The sequence below is a fragment of the Notolepis coatsorum genome (assembly GCF_963971535.1).
Source record: "Notolepis coatsorum genome assembly, chromosome: 1".
NCBI lineage: Eukaryota > Metazoa > Chordata > Actinopteri > Aulopiformes > Paralepididae > Notolepis > Notolepis coatsorum.
In genome coordinates this window covers 295,947,255-295,965,862 of record NC_140165.1, presented here as the reverse complement: position 1 = coordinate 295,965,862, position 18,608 = coordinate 295,947,255, and the positions used below count along the sequence as shown (strand labels likewise).

The 18,608-nt window shown below is 45.7% G+C and overlaps 1 protein-coding gene across 1 annotated transcript in view; it reads left to right on the top strand.

Annotated features, from left to right (window-relative positions):
• LOC311238326 (FRAS1-related extracellular matrix protein 2-like) overlaps positions 1-17,507 on the top strand; it is a 156,519-nt gene extending 139,012 nt beyond the window's left edge. The window contains exons 17-24 of the mRNA XM_084326355.1: positions 10,274-10,466; positions 10,940-11,044; positions 11,627-11,754; positions 12,470-12,604; positions 13,116-13,242; positions 15,809-15,996; positions 16,101-16,247; positions 16,800-17,507. Of these exons, the coding sequence (XP_084182481.1) occupies positions 10,274-10,466; positions 10,940-11,044; positions 11,627-11,754; positions 12,470-12,604; positions 13,116-13,242; positions 15,809-15,996; positions 16,101-16,247; positions 16,800-17,351 (1,575 nt within the window). The 3' untranslated portion in view covers positions 17,352-17,507. The remainder of the gene's footprint in view (positions 1-10,273; positions 10,467-10,939; positions 11,045-11,626; positions 11,755-12,469; positions 12,605-13,115; positions 13,243-15,808; positions 15,997-16,100; positions 16,248-16,799) is intronic.
• The last annotated feature ends 1,101 nt before the right edge of the window (positions 17,508-18,608 follow it).

Sequence of the window (18,608 nt, the reverse complement as noted above, 5' to 3'; positions counted from 1 at the left end):
GCCGCTGTGTATGGTGTCGAAGAGGTGGCATAGTCTAGCGCTATATTGTGCGCTCGCGGTACTTTCAGGTGCTTCAGTAATATTGCATACTTGTGGCGTTCATCAGCGACATCCACCATCATTGTCTCTAAGCACATCCGGAGCTCCGTGTACTGTGCTCGACTCTCATAGGCGAAGTCTGGGAATGACGGCGTGGCAATGTATGACGCCGTGGATGGCTGATACATCGGCGAGCGTTGGGGGAGAGACCTCCTGGGCGAGTCCCCTCTTGCGCCTCGCTGTGGGCTAGTACTGACAGGGTACCATGGCCCGCTGGTCCAGGTGCTATTCCTCGGGGCTGGTCGTGCGTCGTGCTCACCCGTGAATAGAGTCGGGGGTCTGTAGCGCAGCGCCGCGGGGGTATAGCCTGGACTGTATGGGACCTCCTGGTCCGGTGGAGTACTGTGCTGTCGTCGGGCTTGGTTCTCCTCCTCTCCCTCTTCTTCCTCTATCAGATCTTCCAGATCCTGTAATCGTTTATTTAGCTTCTCCGCAGTGTATGCCGCTCCTTCCTTGTAGCTGGGTCTCGCTTGGACCGGTCTGTGAAGGGGGTCTGCGGGGGGTATAGACTCGGTCTGTTGGTCAAGTTCAGGGTCGCTTGCTCGTTGAGGAGACGCTGCCCTTGACTGTTGTCTCGACGAGTTCCTTGAACCCCTGGCGGAGGGAGAGGGTGTTGTCCTTTTGATCAGCTGCTCTATTAGTTGCGCTTGTAGTCTGTCGCGCTCTGCGTCTCTTTGGGCACCGGCAGCGGCACGCTGGGTGTCTGCTCGGTCTCTTGCCATATTCTCTTCCGTCTGAAGGCGTCTCATTTCCAGGCGTATGTGCTCTTCTTCGCTCCGTTGCTGTATCTGAAGTCGATCGCGTTCACCCTGGAGTCGGTCGCGTTCGGTAGAGGCTGTCAGGCTGACGAGGAACGCCTGTTGTAGCATCCTCTCCGCTTCGCTGGGGGAAGGCGGTTGTGGAGGTGAGCCGCTCCTGCGTGAGCCGCTCCTGGGGGTACTCGTTGGGGAGTCCTGGAGCTCTATTTCCTCGGCGCTCTCCTCCTCTTCTTCCGTGCAGAGTTCTCTCTCTGTAGGGTTGTCTTCCTCCCGGGGCTGGTCGGGGACTACTTCTTGGGTAGTGGCGGGGGGTAAAGGCATGTCAGCTCCTTCCTGGTCCCCACCGTGAGCTTGGTCAGTTACATTAGGACCTACTAGGGCCTCTGTGGTCGGGGAAACCTGGTCGTTAAGGTCAGACACTCCGCAGTGTTGGCCTTTATCCATGGAATAATCAAAGCACCCAAAGCATAATCCAAGCCGTGGAAGGCTCGCCGTCGTCCGGGTAGAGTAATCCAATATACAGGTCCGGTCGCCCTGGCCCGGAGCTCCTCGGATGCAAGCACCACTAGGGGTCTGCTCAGCCTGGTTAAGCGTCCAGATAACGTCAGGAACGATGGGGGTACTGATAACTTTAGAACTCTAACCGAACGATGCACCATACATAAATAGACTATTATTATCTTAATAGAATACGTCCAACTCGACGGTATAGTGCCAAACTATGACTATTCAACTATTAATCTACACGATATCTCAATGCCTATTCTGGGGCCAAGTAGGCCTTACTACACCACACGTGCGTCGTGGGGAGGCTTCGCGTCTGTCACTCTGTTGGAGGGTAAAGAACTGGACTAAAAAGAAAGTTCTACTTTACTTGCGTCATATATATATGCGCTATGAACAAATAGTACCATTCGTATTTCGCCCGACATATTCCTGCGCGGAACCGGGGCTTGCCACGACATGTTAGGCGGCACGATTGAACTTGGACCTAGGGGTATGGCAACCTGGCGCCAGGTTCTCGTCCAATGGTAGAATGAAACTATTATGGGCTGTTTAGTAGACTAAAGGGATATTCAGTGCATATTGTACAAGGAATATACAGGGGATATCAAACGATATACAAATACAATTAAATATATATATATAAATAAATATACATATTCGGTTTAATCTGATCCTTCACAACAGTAGTGAAAGGTTAACCCTTTGTAGTGGGATAGTGAAAGTGTTGACCCTTTGTAGTGTGGTAGTGAAAGGGTTAACAAGTTCGGAAACGCTCTGAAGAAATGTTCAGGAAAAAGAACAGGTAAGGAAGGTAGAGAACAACCCCGGGTGCCCAGTGACCCCCCCCCCCCACCCCTCTCTCTCTCTCCTAAGTGGGCAGGTGGGCCGGAGAGAGACAGCTCAGACACAGGCCCAGAGGGGCCTGCATCACGTCCCAGTGTAAGGACTTAGTGCCCGGCTTAACAGGACCACACAAATCCATTAGGGCTCGGCAGGCGGCGTCGGGGGCTTCAGCGCCGCAAATCTTTTTTTTTGCCTGAGCTCTCAGCGCCCCGAGGCCCACAGACAGGCCTCCACACGAACACACGGCCAGCGCAGGCAGGCACCCCTCCCACAGGTCAGAGGAGAGGGGCAGATACCTCCCGGGGCTCTCTCTCTCTCTCTCTCTCTCTCTCTCTCTCTCTCTCTCTCTCTCTCTCTCTCTCTCTCTCTCTCTCTCTCTCTCTCTCTCTCTCTCTCTCTCTCTCTCTCTCTCTCTCTCTCTCTCTCTCTCTCTCTCTCTCTCTCTCTCTCTCTCTCTCTCTCTCTCTCTCCCCCTGAGAGAGACTTCACCACGTGGCTCTTTGTCTCACTGATGGGATGACTGTTGTTTTGCAATTGCGCATAGTTGAACCCTTCCGACCGAGAGCCATGCGGGATGTTTTCAAATAAAGATGTTTGCAGTGGGGCTGTAAATTCATCCTCTTAAAGACAAGGGGAGTGTGGGCGCTCTTGGGTCTGGGCATCACGTGGACATTCCAGGTGTTGTGGAATGCAAATAGAACTGTTCTCAAGCCCTGTCGGCTTCTGCTCAAAGATCTGCCAAGCGGACTCGTACGGTTCTTCCTCCGACGGGTTTCCACGATAGAATCGTGTCTCACAATAGCGTAATTATTACAATTCCTTTTAGTTTCTGTTGTCGACAGAGGCGTCGAATGACACGACCACGCGGCGGCTCGTGATTTAGACGCGTAAATGTTGTGTAATTACAATCAAATGTCGATTACGATCGTGTGATCATGGTGAAAAGATTATATTGTGCTGGGATGTAGCCAAGATAGATTCCGGAGATTGATTGATTGATTGAAAACTTTATTAACAGATTGCTGAATGGGTACAATACAGTACGGCTCAATACACACACTTGTTAAGGGGATGCAGACCAGAGAAAGACTTTCGTCTTGTTTACATCAGGGTCCCCCATTTTCAATTCATCGTAACATTTATGACATACACGACATACAGATAAACAGTACTGTTACATCCAGACATTTATGACATACAAGATATACAAATATACAGTACTGTTTAAGAGACAGAGTTTCTAAAAGAGAGTATATACATTTGAGGGGGAAGAAACTGTACATTGGAGGGGTTTGGGTTGGGGGGGGGGGGGGTTGGATATTTACCGGGGCCAGTTTAGAATAGCAGCCTCCCGTAGGTGCTCTTTGAGAGCGGTTTTGAAGGTGGGTAGGGATTCACATTATTTTACGGCGTTCCACATTGATGTGGCATAATTGCTAAACGTGTTTAGTCCCTTGTTTGAGCCGAATCTGGGTTGAACATGATTTGTGGAACTCCCTCTGGTGTTGTGGTCGTGGTATTCACTGACCTTTGGGAAGTATTTCGACATGTACATGGGTACATTAGTGGTGTAGTGTATCTTGTAGACCAGGCCCATTGCAAGTTGCTGTACTCTGTTGTCTACTCTAAGCCACCCTAGGTTGTCAAAATGGGCAGGGGTGAGGTGGGTGAGAACGGAGAACAGAGCTAAAAGCCTAGAGAACGTCGTACATCACGTAGCTGCAGTACACAGAATCAAGAGGAATTAACTTGTCGACTTTTAAGCCACATTTATTGATACCTCTGCCAGAGGAAAGTATTTCACAATCCGCTGTAATACCTGCGTATCCCTGCTTTACGATCTACATTACCCCAACAGTCCATTGGATCTGTGGAATAGATTGAAAGAGGGTTTGGTTGCAAAATACTCTTTGTCTATTTTGGGAAAACAATGTTTACCAGATATTTATTACTCAATATATTACACCTCAAATAAAATGCATGTGATTGCTTCCTCCGGAAAAGTTGATTTAGTTGGTAAGCAAACGTTAAAGCAAATGGTAGCCATTGACTTCGACTATATTCCAAAGTGAGTTTCACCTCTGTGGGGGGCGGCTCAGGAGGTAGAGCGGTCGTCTGGTAATCAGAAGGTTCCCGGTTCGATTCCCGCTCCTCCCGGGCAGCGTGTCGAACTGTCCTTGAGCAAGACACTAACCCCTAATTGCTCCCGATGAGCAGCTTGGCACCTTGCATGGTTGCCTCCTCCGTCGGTGTGTGAATGTGTGAGTGAATGGGTGAATGTGAGGAACAAAGAATTGTAAAGTGCTTTGGATAAAAGCTATATAAATGCACCATTTACCTCTATGCCAGCTATCATTCTGTACCGGCTACCGCCACCAAACAACTTCAACTTGTACAAAACGCAGCGGCCCGCCTCATCTCCAATCTACCAAAGTCAGCCCACATAACCCCACAGCTGCGCTGGCTTTCCATTGCCGCACAAATCTGCTTCAATCCTTGACCTGGCATACCGTGCAGCAAGGGGAACGGCTCCCTCCTACCTCCAGTCAATGTTCTCTAACTACACACCCCCAAGACCCCTACGCTCTGCATCTTCTGGCCGCCTCAGACCCACTCCTATCACCCACCACAGTCAGGACAGCTGAAACCCGGCCAACTTTCTGCTGTCAACTAAAAACACACCTCTTCAAACAATATCTGAAATAATATCTTAAATATATATTTTTTTTTTTACTATTATGACATATATGACCCCTCTTGGTGACATGTTGTTCACAATCTGTAAGTCGCTTTAGATAATTGATGACTAAATTGCCAAGTATAGTAATATAGTATATAGCAGCGTAACATAGAATAATAATATATTAAAATATTGTATAATACTGTATACCAATATGGTGTAGTATAAATAGTATGATTCAGTTATATTATAATAAAATTAAAATGATAAAATTATATAGTATATAGAAGTATAATATAGAATAATACATTATATAAATGTAGAGATACATCTGTTTGGTTTTACGCAATAAGTCTATCGGTGTGCTGTATGTGTGTAGCGGCAGGTATATATAAGAATTTTTCTTCTTCTTGTTCCTTTCGGCCATGGAATTTGGTGGATCATATTAATATGTACTGTTGGACTGTGGTAATTCCATGTACGAATAAATAAATGATGATGATGATGATGATGATGATGATGATGATGATGATGATGACTAAATTGCCAAGTAAGCTTGCACATACAAGGAATTTGTCTTGGTATTTTGGTGCAGACAATTAAATAGAATTAAATAAAAAGGAATAAACTAAATTGGAATATAAATACAATATAATATAATATAGGACATGGCTGCACTGGCGGACTCAGGGGGGGGCAGGCGACCGCCCCCCCTGGTGCCCCCACGGTTGAAAAACGCGCGCTTAAGTGCCCTTTTGAGTGAAAGAAATTAGAGGATGTGCCCTATTGGTGCCCCCACGGTTGAAAAACGCACGCTTAAGTGCCCTTTTGAGTGAAAGAAATTAGAGGATGTGCCCTATTGGTGCCCCCACGGTTGAAAAACGCGCGCTAAAGTGCCCTTTTGAGTGAAAGAAATTAGAGGATGTGCCCTATTGGTGCATCCAGTCTCAACAGAAAAAACCACAGACATCACTGTTGTCCTACAAGACACAGAATGACATAATCAGTGCCCTTGCCACCTATGTCAGAAGAGTAATTCTCAAAGAAATGGAAGATTCCAAAATATTCTCCATTCTCTTGGATGAGACAACTGATGTTTCTCATGTCGAACAAGTGTCCTTTGTTGTTCGCTTTGTCCATCAGATGGAAATCAAGGAGTGATTTTTACAAGTTTGTGATGTGAGGGGAACAACAGCAATATAATTGGAGAATGTTGTGATGACATTCCTTGAGGAGAATGGATTAAAAATGGAGGACATCAGGGGCCAAGGCTACGATGGAGCCGCAAATATGAGCGGAAGCTACAACGGTCTGCAGTCGCAAATTCAGAGCCACAATGAGAAAGCTTTATACGTGCACTGCCATGCCCACTGTCTCAACCTGGTCTTGGTGGAGATTGCCAAATCAAGCCAGCATTTTGTTCGGTTTTTCAATTTAGTGGAAAATCTGTACGCTTTCATATCCAGATCTCCAAAACGCCACGCTGCGTTTGTGAAAATGCAACAGACCATGTACCCTGGCCAAAGACTCTGTGAACTGAAAAGGCTGTCTGACACACGGTGGGCGTGTAGAGAAGATGCTCTGAGATCCCTGAAGAAGGTCCTTTCTGCTGTGGTGAAGCTGCTTCAGAACATGGCAGATAGTGATCCACCAGACTCTGCAGCAGGTGATGCCCGGATGCTCTTGTGTAGCATAGATTTTGAATTAATGCTATGCATGGAGATTGCCACACCTGTCTTCAATGAGACTGCCATCGCATCTGCTTCACTTCAGAGAAAAGACCTTGACTTGTCAGCATCATACACCATTGTGGAGGGAGTCATACAAAGAGTGAAAGCAATGAGGAAGGATGAGGAGTTCAAGGTCCTTTTCTCAAAAGCAAAAGGGCAAGCAGAGGCAGCAGGCAGGTGCCAGAAGAAATACCTGGACAAACAAGACGCAGGAAGGTACCTCAAAGGTACAGGTATAGCTCTCAATCTGCTACAGAGGACTACCAAGTCCAAGACTTGGAGGAGCACTACCGGGGAAAGGTGTTCTTTACCTTTCTTGACATACTCTCCCATGAGCTACACCGAAGATTCAAAGGGAAGGATGACACGCCTACTGGGTCAATCCTATCAGGTCTTCACTGCCTTACCATCTCAAGTCACTGGAAGGGCATGACAAACGACACAGCTGCTGTATCTGTCAGAGATGTGTGCCAGTTTTATGATGTAGAGCAGGGCTATTCAACTGGCGGCCCGCGGGCCAGATCCGGCCCGCGGGATGATTCTGACCGGCCCGCCAAAGATTACATGATAATAAAAAAAAAATAAAAAAAAATATTTTTTTTTAATATTTTTAATTGTAATTTTTTAACTTTTTTCTTTTCATGTCAACGTTAACACGCACAATTTAGCCAAAAGTCACTCAATTAATGACAGATTTCATTGATAAATTGAGGGAAAACTTTGCAAGTCGATTTGATGAATTTGACATGCCCAGAGAATTGATGCATTTTGTGAGCAACCCATTTGCCAATGTAGCTGCTATTTCCACAAAAGGACAAGAGTTCCTTGCATCACTTCACATTGATGAAGGTCTCCTGCAACTTGAAATAATTGACATGCAAGCATCATCTGCTCTGAAGCAGGCACTTGAGAATGAATCCACCACAACATTTTGGATAAAGTGTATTCATGTCAAGACATTCCCCAAAATAAAAACGCTGGCAATATCTGTGCTAACAATGTTTGGCTCAACATACACCTGTGAATCCAGTTTCTCTCACATGAATGCCATTAAAACAAGCAACCGTGCCTCCTTGACAAATGAGCATTTGCATCACTGTTTGCGGGTAGCCCTCACTTCCTATGAACCCTCTTTCTCTGCCATTGCCCAGTCAAAGAAGTGCAATCGCTCTCATTAGATGTGTGTATTGTATGTAGGCTAGGCCTGTCTGCCCCCCACCCCCCTGATGTTTGAGAGTTAAAGGGGAACTCCACTTTTTTTGGAAATTAGCTTATTTAACATCTTCCCTGGAGTTAGACAAGAAGATGCATACCTTTTTTGTCTCTGTGCGTGCATTTTAGCTTTGGGAATAGACGCTCCGTTAGCATAGCTTAGCTTCATCACTGGAAGTGAGGCAGGACAGTAGCCTTACAGTGCCTTACAGTGTATTGCAAGGTCTGACATTGACCAAACTTGATATGCATGACCTTGGTGGGCTCTAGGTCAACTCCTGAAAAGGGGGTCAATGTCAGACCTTGCAATCAAAAGTTAGGGGGCGCACTGAAATTATGGCAAGGGTTATTAGCCCCCTAACTTTTGATTGCAAAGTCTGACATTGACCCCCTTTTCAGGAGTTGACCTAGAGCCCACCAAGGTCATGCATATCAAGTTTGGTCAATGTCAGACCTTGCAATACACTGTAAGGCACTGTAAGGCTACTGTCCTGCCTCACTTCCAGTGATGAAGCTAAGCTATGCTAACGGAGCGTCTATTCCCAAAGCTAAAATGCACGCACAGAGACAAAAAAGGTATGCATCTTCTTGTCTAACTCCAGGGAAGATGTTAAATAAGCTAATTTCCAAAAAAAAGTGGAGTTCCCCTTTAAGAGTGGACAATAAGTGCTAATAAGATGCTGTGATTTGCTGTTGTTGCACAGACATGAAGCACTTTTTCATAAGCTCAGCTGCACTATAAATGTGTTTTTTTGTTCAAGTGTTGATGTTAGAATGTTCAGATGCACATCATGCACTTGTTTGTTTTTTATTTTATTTTTATATTGAAATGTTGAAGAGGAGATGTTGCAGTTGTTGCACAGTCATAAATGAAGCACTTTTTGCAGGAGATGTTGCAGATGTGGCACATAAATGAAGCACTTTTTTTGAAAAGTATACTACTTTTGCAATGTAGTTAAATAAAAGTTGTGAAAATGTGGTTGCGTGTTGTGTCAAGTGTACATATATTCATAGCACAGGGAGGCGCCGTGGCAGTCCGGCCCCTGGCCCCTTGGGTTTCTGACAATGTGGCCCCCTGAACAATTTAGTTGAATAGCCCTGATGTAGAGGAAGAGAATGTTGTCACCGAACTCAAGGTATTCCACTCTTCATATGCTCTCCCCTCCAACAATGTCAAAGCTGCGCTTAAGTGCCTTAAAGACAATGATGTGGAATCTGTTTTCCCAAATATAACCATGCTCCTCAAAACATATGCTACAATACCAGTGACAACTGCTTCTATAGAGCGATCATTCTCTAAACTGAAGCTGATCAAAACCCAGCTCAGAAACCGTTGTGGGGAAAAAAGACTCTGATCTTATGCTGCTTTCAATTGAGAGGGATATCCCAATTGATCATAATGAGGTCATTAACATATATAAACAGAGGACCAAAAGACTAATTCTGCTATGCACCCACCCCCATCTCCCTTCCAATGTAGAAATGGAGAGCCAGCACATACAAATCTGTCCATGAGAATAACCAACATATTTCCATTAGAGGTGATAGAGGAGAGGACAGAGGATGGCAGGAGGGGGGAGTCAGGTGGTACAATATAGTAAGTTTAATGGAGAGAATGGGGAAGATAGGGAGGGGGAGGGAGAGAAAGAGAGGGAGAGAAGGATAGGACAAGAGGAGAGGACAGGATGAGAGAAGGAGAGTAAAGGACAGGAGGAGAGAAGGAGAGGAGAGGACAGGAGGAGAGAAGGAGTGGACAGGAGAAGAGAAGGGGAGTACCATAGGAGAGAAGGGGAGTATAGGAAGAGAGAAGGGGAGTACAGGAGGAGAGTAGGGGAGTATAGGAGGAGAGAAGGGGAGGAGAGGACAGGACGAAAGAATGAGAGGAGAGGGGGAGTACAGGAGGAGAGGACATGAGGAGAGAAGGAGAGGAGAGAGAAAGGAAGAAGCTCAACGGCACTCGAATTAACTTTAACTGTTAAACTGTTTTATGAAATAAAAATGTTAAAGGTGTATTGTTCCCTGTGTGTTTTTATCATAGAGGTGTGGTTATACTATTAATCTGGATTGTCTATGTTATTCTAATGTTAATCTTAATCAAGGATGAAGCCTATTTTATCATACATGACGCATCATAGTTTTTTGCTCACTGATGGGGTCCCATGTTGTGCAGTAGGTGCCCTTTTTTTATTTTCGCCCCTGCCCTTCAAACAGCCTGAGTCCGCCACTGCATGGCTGTACAATTGTGCAGGATTGTAGTAAGTAGGGTATACACAAAATTAGAATAAAAAATACAGTGCAATTGTGCAAAAACATATGTAGTCCAGGAAGGGTATGTTAATGTAACACAGTCATTGTGCCACTTATTGTACCAGTTGAAGACCCCCCCAACCCACCCACCCCTCTAGTTTTGTATTGAAACACGTCGTGTGATGTTTTCGTTGCAGGTTCTGAACCTGGTGCAGTCCTATGTGACTCTGCGGGTTCCGCTCCATGTGTCCTATGTGTTCCACTCTCCGGTGGGAGCAGGGGGCTGGCAGCACTTCGACCTGCTGTCGGAGCTCAGGCTCACATTCGTGTACGACACCGCCATCTTGTGGAGGGATGGGATCGGCAGCCCTCCAGAGGCAGAACTACAAGGCGAGACATTTTCATTGAGATCAATTTGCATTGAAGCAATGGCATTATTACAGTGTGCTCATTATCAAGATACTGTTGTTTTTAAAGAGTTATCAGATGATTCTACATCCATTCTACATGCATTGCACACACATCCACATGCACACACTCACTTTAAACATTCACCTTTAACATTCACTCTAGTCTAGACACTTTAAACACTACACCATATTTTATCTATGTATTACTAAAAGATGTGCACTACCTCTCTACCTAATTTTTGCATTTTGTTTGCATTTTGTACTTTAGTTTTGTATATTGTATATTTCGTAGTGTTTGGTCTTTATTCTTTTAACCTCTTTACTGTATGAAGCACAATCTCAGGAGGCTCATACAGAAACAACCATTCCACTGTAATGTACATGTACCTTGTACTTTGAAACTTGATTTTAGGCACAGAGACTAAGCTTAATTCAAGGTAACTGTTTGTGCAGGTGCCCTGTATCCAACCAGCATGCGTATAAATGCTCACGGACGTCTGGTGGTCAACTTCCGCACCGAGGCTCGATTCAGAGGGCTGTTTGTGATCGCTCATCCAGGTAGCGTACAGGATGTGTCAATGTGCTCATGTCAGGATTTGATTCCATGTACTGTACGGGTGTTTACAGGGTAACATTTTGATATTTCTAAAATTAAGTTACGAATAACAACAGGTACATGACCAGTTTAGTCAAGGTTATTTTTGTGTCTCCCTCAGTACGAGTCTTGTTACTTTGACATGACATTTAACTTTTTAATTTCCTATTCCTTTTTTAATTTGTCACACATTCTTTCAGTTCCGCAAAAATTATCCTTTTCTATGTCACAATATATTGCATGAAAGTTTTAAGTACTTGCCTCTCGTGTTTGAGTTTGAATCATTCAGACAGATTTATTTGTGACTATCATACATAACATATACATGTTGACAATGTTATTTCATTGTATTTTGTATTTCTTGTATTTTATCATTATATGCTCTCCTACCCCAAATAAATTGATATACCGTATGTAAAGGTTGCCTCTATGTATTAGCGTATACCTACAGAAGGCACTGAAGGAACTCAACTTGACTTCACTTGATTTTAATAGTGATTTTATTTGTCCAACGATAAGATCTAATGAACGTGTTTACCCATCAGCCTCGCCCCTGTCCTCCATGGTGATGTGTGCGGACCACCCTGGGTTGACCTTTAACCTCAGCCTGGTGAGGAGTGAACCCACCTACAACCAGCCCGTCCAGCAGTGGACCTTCGTCTCCGACTTCGCTGTGAGGAACACACCATGTTGTCTATAGGCCTGATTATGAGTGTGTACTGTTTTACACCGTCTTCGGAGGAAGAAGGACCATGTTAGGCGTTTTTGGACCAAACAGTTCTGGGGATTCTCTGAAAGGAACCTTCTGGGCTTTTCTGCACCGCCAATAGGAACGCTGAAGTGACGCAAGCAGACCGTGCTAGTCCGGCTTCTGCCTTCCCCTGAGTAGGACAGCGTGTAGTGAGAAAACTTGCTGCATTCCAGTTAGCAAACATTGGAGATAACGTTACTTCACCTATAAACACCACAACACTGCTTAACTTACCGTATACAATATTGTTGTAACTAAGAGATCCGCTGAAAAAGATAATTGTTTTTGTGCATAGATAATTATATCTATGCACTCGACATCAACACCATAGAAACACCATGTGGTCACCGTATAACTAAAAGTATAGACAGACAATGAACATAAATTCTTACATTCATTCATGTTTAGGAGAATACATGGCTTCATACTTTAATACAGACAAAAGAAAAACTGAATACTGAAAATAAAATGTTTAATCAGTCAATCAAAACCACCTCTAGAGAAATAATTAGTGCGACCCCAACTGGCCAATGACCGCCATTACATGTTGATTCGGCTGTGTGTTTCCTACACGCCGTCTCCTCCCTCTCACTCGTTTAGCTGCTGTGACGTGACATGACTCTTCTTCCCTCCCCAGGTGCGCGACTACTCTGGAACCTACACGGTGAAGCTGCTGCCCTGCACGTCTCCTCCCAGCCTGGAGTACACCATCCCCGCCGTCTGCAATCCCAGAGAGCCCGTCACCTTCGACCTGGACATCCGCTTCCAGCAGGTGACATGACCCTTAACCCTGTTCACCACCAGCCCTCTCTCCATGCACCGTAGACTATCACACTAGATAATAAACTGAAGGCTGTCACTCTATATCACTCTTACAGTACCTATCGCGCCTCAAAAGGGAAACTCTAAACACTAAACATCTGGCTGATTCAGCCACACAGATATGTCTGGACAAAGTGTCTTTCATGTAGCGAGGTCTTGTTTTTACAGCATCTTTAGCTTTGGGTGATGTCGGTTTGATGCACTGTTACGACACAGTGTTGTAGGTTATTTGTGTATATATACCATAGGCGCTACCTGGCCAGCAACCTTGTTACTCTTTGTGTACATAGATCAATACCAAACTTCAAATACTTAACCTACAAATACTCTTTTTACCATTTTACTCTGGTGTTTTTAGGTGGATTTGGGGGGAATTGGGAGTGGAGGGTCCACATTGTCATTATGTGATGCCTTTGAGTATCTCCTAGACGAGACATAACATCACGTTTTATGCCTTCCAGGTGAGCGACCCGGTGGCCGCTGAGTTCAGTCTGAACACCCAGTTGATCCTGCTCTCCAAGAGAGAGCTCTGGCTGTCCGACGGCTCCATGGGCTTTGGCCAGGAGAGCGACACTGCCTTCTCACAGGGTAACATAGACATGAAACACACCATACATAACAAAAAGACACCCGAAGGTTCCAGAGCTTTACAGTGCATACAGAGACACACATCGTACAGCAGCAGAAGGACAGCAAGATAGGCCTGTCCCCGACTAAGGATTTGTAAAGTCGACTATAGTACTAGACTATATACACATCACTCTCCATATGCCTTAGTGCTATGTTATTATTAGCATTACAGTATATACAGTATGGTTGCAGCTGTAGGGGGATGTGTAGTGAGTGTCTGCTATTACCAGTACATTAGTCAAACCGTAGGGAAGCTAACCCTCTGAGACCCGCTGCCTTTCAGAGGCTGTGGCGGGTTTTAAAGCTAGAGGGAAGATAGTGGTATCGTGTGAAACTAGACAACTGTTCATTGGTACCAACCCTGCTAATGCTTCAAAGTTGAGCTAGATTTTCCCTTTACCAGTGTTTCATCAAGTTAGGCCTATGACACCTCTGAAAGGCTTGACAGTTAGTTTGAGCGTCCCAGAACCACCCCCCTCCATGCAATCTCTCATTGTTCATAATACCCATATGCAGAACATCCTAGTGTTCTGATAACAATATCACACATGAAACAGACAGAACAGGGAAAGAAAGGAATACTCTTACCCTTTGTTTACTTTGGCCCCCAGCTGACATTATTTATCCTCAACCAAACCCACTGACTTCCTTTCAATGCTTCTTCTGACAACTAATTTACCACCTTTTGCAAACTCTGCCCAACTCTCCCAGTAATGATGAAGTCAATCCTCTGCATCCTACTTCTACCAGACAAACCCTAGCTTTCCATCCTCGCTGTTCAGTTTCTGTTGCCACATCTGCATAGGTATCTAAGCTTGTTCTTTTCATAAGCCTCCTCCTCAGATTACTCCCAGGGCGCCGTCAATTCTATCTGCTGACTCACAGACCATAACACTAGGTCAGGCCTCAAGTTAGTGCTAATTATCTCTTGTGGAACAACAAGTGTTCCTCCCAAATCTACCTGCATCTCCCAATCATTAGCTCCCTTTAGCTGGCCTGACTCATGCCTTCCTAAAACCTACCTCCTCCACATTTCTGTCCCTCACGGACAAATTGAATGGACAATACACCCGATTACATCCAGAAATTCACCTGTACTCTGCTGCTTTCAATTCCTGCCGCTAAGCTTTTCAAACCCTGGTTATGTCGTCACATATGCTGGTCTTGAGAATGACTAATCTTTCTCAAGGTTCCTCCAGCTAAGCTTCCTCTTCTCTCCACTTTCCATGTTCATCCATTGTCCCTGCTTAGCCTGGGCCACAGCCTTTTCTACACCTCACTACTTCCTCTCTTAGAACCGTTTACCACACTACCAAATGGTTAACCCTTTCACTGCGACAATATCGAAGGTTAACCCTTTCACTGCCACACGACAAAGGGTTAACCCCTTCACTACCACACTACATAAGGTTAACCCTTTCACTACCACACTACAGACGGTTAACCTTCTGTAGTGTGGTAGTGAAAGGGTTAAGGCACTACACAAATTACCTATTGTGACTCATGAAACTTTACAACCACAAACTAGAAACCTAGGGCATTCACAGTATGTAACAATTCCTGAGTTGTGAAGTGACGTAGTGTGGAAAGCAATGCAGTGACACGTGTACATATTATGTTACAGTAAGTACTGTAGGAATGTGCAAACACTGCTCTGAGTAATAGGAAATAGCAGCATAACCATGACAGAAATTGGTGACAGACAGACCGGTTCACTACTTTGAACTGTACCATCAGGTCTGTAAGTGTGTGTATGTGGTGGTGTGTTGTATGTACGGTATGTATTGATTGATTGATTGATTGATTGATTGAAAACTTTATTAACAGATTGCAGAATGGGTACAATACATTACGGCTCAATACACACAATTGTTAAGGGGATGCAGACCAGAGAAAGACTTTCGTCTTTACATCAGGGTCCCCCATTTTCAATTCATCATGACATTTATGACATACATATAGTCAAGTTAGACCGCGCTCACAAGTTCTCACACTGGGTGCTGTAATCCCATAAAGTTCAGTATATCAAAAAGCAGGGTAGCCGGACCAGCACTCACAGGTTCACTCACAGGAACCTGTGAGTGCTGGTCCGGTTACCCTGCTTTTAGATTTATGACATACTTGACATACAGATATATATCATGACATTTATGACATACACGACATACAAATTATACAGTACTGTTACATCCAGACATTTATGACATACAAGATATACAAATATACAGTACTGTTTAAGAGACAGAGATCCTAATAGAAAATATATACATTCGAGGGGGAAGAAACTGTACATTAGGAGGGGGTTGGGTGGGGGGTGGCTTTGGACATTTACGGGGGCCAGTTTCGAATTGCAGCCTCCCGTAGGTGCTCTTTGAGGGTGGTTTTTAAGGTGGGTAGGGATTCACATTATTTTACGGCTGTGGGTAGGGCGTTCCACATTGTTGTGGCATAATTGCGAAACGTGTTTAGTCCCTTGTACAGTGTATTGTAGCGACTAAACCATTATTTCGTTCTTTTCATCCAGGGGACGTCATCTACGGCAGAGTGATGGTGGATCCGGTGCAGAACTTGGGTGACTCTTTCATTTGCAACATTGAGAAAGTGTTCCTGTGCACGGGAGCGGACGGGTACGTCCCCAAATACAGCCCCACTAACTTCGAGTTTGGCTGCCTGGCGGATGCGCCCTCCCTACTGTACAGATTCAAGATCATTGTAAGTACAAAGTCAATCTGTCGAATCTGTCGTCATATTATAGGGCACACTTCATATCGGGGCTCACAAATCCTTAACGTGCCCTCGTTCCTCTGAACCCCCAGGACAAGGCTCAGCCGGAGACTCAGGCCAGGTCATTTGGGGACGTGGCCTTCAGCGCCTTCCTGGCCGTGGACGACCCCCAGGCGTTGGCTCTGGTGAGGCAGCCAGGTTCAGACGGCTTCAGAATGGACTCCTCTGCCCTGTTCCAGGTCAGTAGCACACACACCGCGATCACCTCAGCGGACACATTAATACCGTATTCTGACACTGATCTAGCAGGTAGCAGGTGCTGTTTATTACAGAGCCACTGCCAGTGACCGGGGTGCCCTACCATTAAAAATGACCCACAGCTCAGTGGGCCAAGGCGTCTGCTACTTACTCATGACATCACTGGTTAAAATCACGGGGTGTGTGACCTTTGGCCTTCGGCATCTTTGCACGGCATCCCCGTCCCGTCCCATCTATCTTCTGACAGTGGCTCAGAAGATAGAGCAGTCGTCTATTAATCGGAAGGTTCCCGGTTTGATTCCGGCTCCGGCTCCTCCTGGCAACGCGTCGAAGTGTCCTTGAGCAAGACACTTAACCCTCTAACTGCTCCCGATGAGCAGGTCGGCACCTTGCAGGGTCACCTCCGCCGTCGGCGGGTGAATGTGTGAGTGAACGGGTGAATGAATGTGAGGCATAAGTTGTGAAGCGGTCTGGATAAAAGCTGTTCTATAAAATGCATTCCATTTACCATTTACTGTTGTGCGTCTCTCCAGGTGTCCGCGGGACGAGAGTGGTTCATCCACACCATCTACACCGTCCGCTCCCGGGACAACGCCAACCGCGGCATCGGCAAGAGGAGCGTGGAGTATCATCACTCGCTGAGCCGCCACCACGACACCAGCGTGGCCGCGGCGCCGGGGGGCCACCAGCTCCGCTCCCGGAGGTCGGCCGACGAGGTCCCGGAGGTCATCGAGGAGATCGGCGTGAACAACAACCGCGGCACCAACATGCTGCACATAGCGCTGGACCGCAGCAGCCAGCGGAGGACCAGCCCGGAGAGGGAGATGTTCACCAAGGGGATCGCCCCGCGCGAGGTCAACCGGCGGGACGACGGCGGCGGCGACGACGACCTGGTGCTGATCATCGGGGTCTTTGTGGGGCTGCTCCTCACCGTGCTCCTCGCCATCATGGTGGCGCTGCTGGTGCGCTCCAAGCAGCAGGAGAAGAAGAAGAAGGAGGTGCCCAAAGCGTCCAGCAGCACGGAGCCCATGATGATGATGACGACGACGCAGGACCACGGCGACGGCGACAGCTCCGAGGTCTGACCGCGCGAACACCAATGACTCCTCGACCGTCGATCGACATTGTAGTTACCTATTTTTTATTTTGCAAGTGCCTCGTGATTGGTTACACGCTCAAGAACAACACAAACAAACAAGAGCTTCAAAACCTACTTGAAACATACAGCAGCGCTTCAACTGTTGGGGGACGGAGGGGGGGGGGACTTCAGGGAGGGGGGCGGGACTTCAGGAGGTCTGACTGTATGTGTTTCTGTGAAAAGGCACTTGTCATGTTATCAGCACTCGTGTTATTGCTTTGCTTAAGATGCCACTCAATCCAAAAAAAAGAGGACAAAAGAGAAAAGTGTATTATTCGTCCAAAGGTGCTACAGAAGATGCCTCTCATTAACACGTCTGTTATTTGGCATTTTGAGGGAGCAGTAGGTCAAGAGAAGAGAAACACTTTTCAAAAGGACATGCAAGAGGATATGGCTGCATATACCGTACTAGTTCTGCCACCAGTGTGTTTTATTTAGCCGGGTCGAGACACTGTCCTGTAGTTTGCTGACGCAGCGAATGCCCTTCTGCTCTCTCTCTCTTTCTCTCTCTTTGTGTGGGTATAGAGAATGATTTGTCCTGAAATTCAACACGTGCCTAAGAAAATGCGGGATGGTTAAGGTTTTAAGATGTAATGTTATGGATTGTCCTGCGCAACCGGGAAGATATTTCGCCGAAATGAACAATATTTTCTTTTCTTTTTTTTTAGCATTGTTTTAATGTTGTTGTAACGGTTACATTATTTTTGCATGCTTTTATTTTTGTACCGTGTGAAATTGTATACAAAAAAAAAAGTCTAAACACTGATTTGGATGGAATCGTGACAAAAAAATAACATGTGTCCAATCTACTGTAATTCCAACCGTTGTTTTTGCTATGTGTTTTTTTTTATATCTCCTGCAGCAACAGTATTTATCGACGGTAGCTAATTGTTATTATTGAATAATCCCCTCAACATTCGGTTGTTGAAACATCGTATGATTTTTGAGGCATTATAATTGACTTGTAGCACTGAATCAAATGAGAGAAGTGGTTACTGTACCTAAAGGACCCTGTGGTTGTGAGATGATTTTTCAAGACAGCTGGTCTGCAATGTACAGTGTAGTGTGTAGAAGCAGTTCCAGATCCACTAGTTGCAGCATTATATCTGTGTGTTGACACCGCTGGTACGCTCACGTTGTAAGTGACTAGATATTGAATACTGTAGCTTTAGTGGAGATAAGATGGGACTCATTGACCAATATT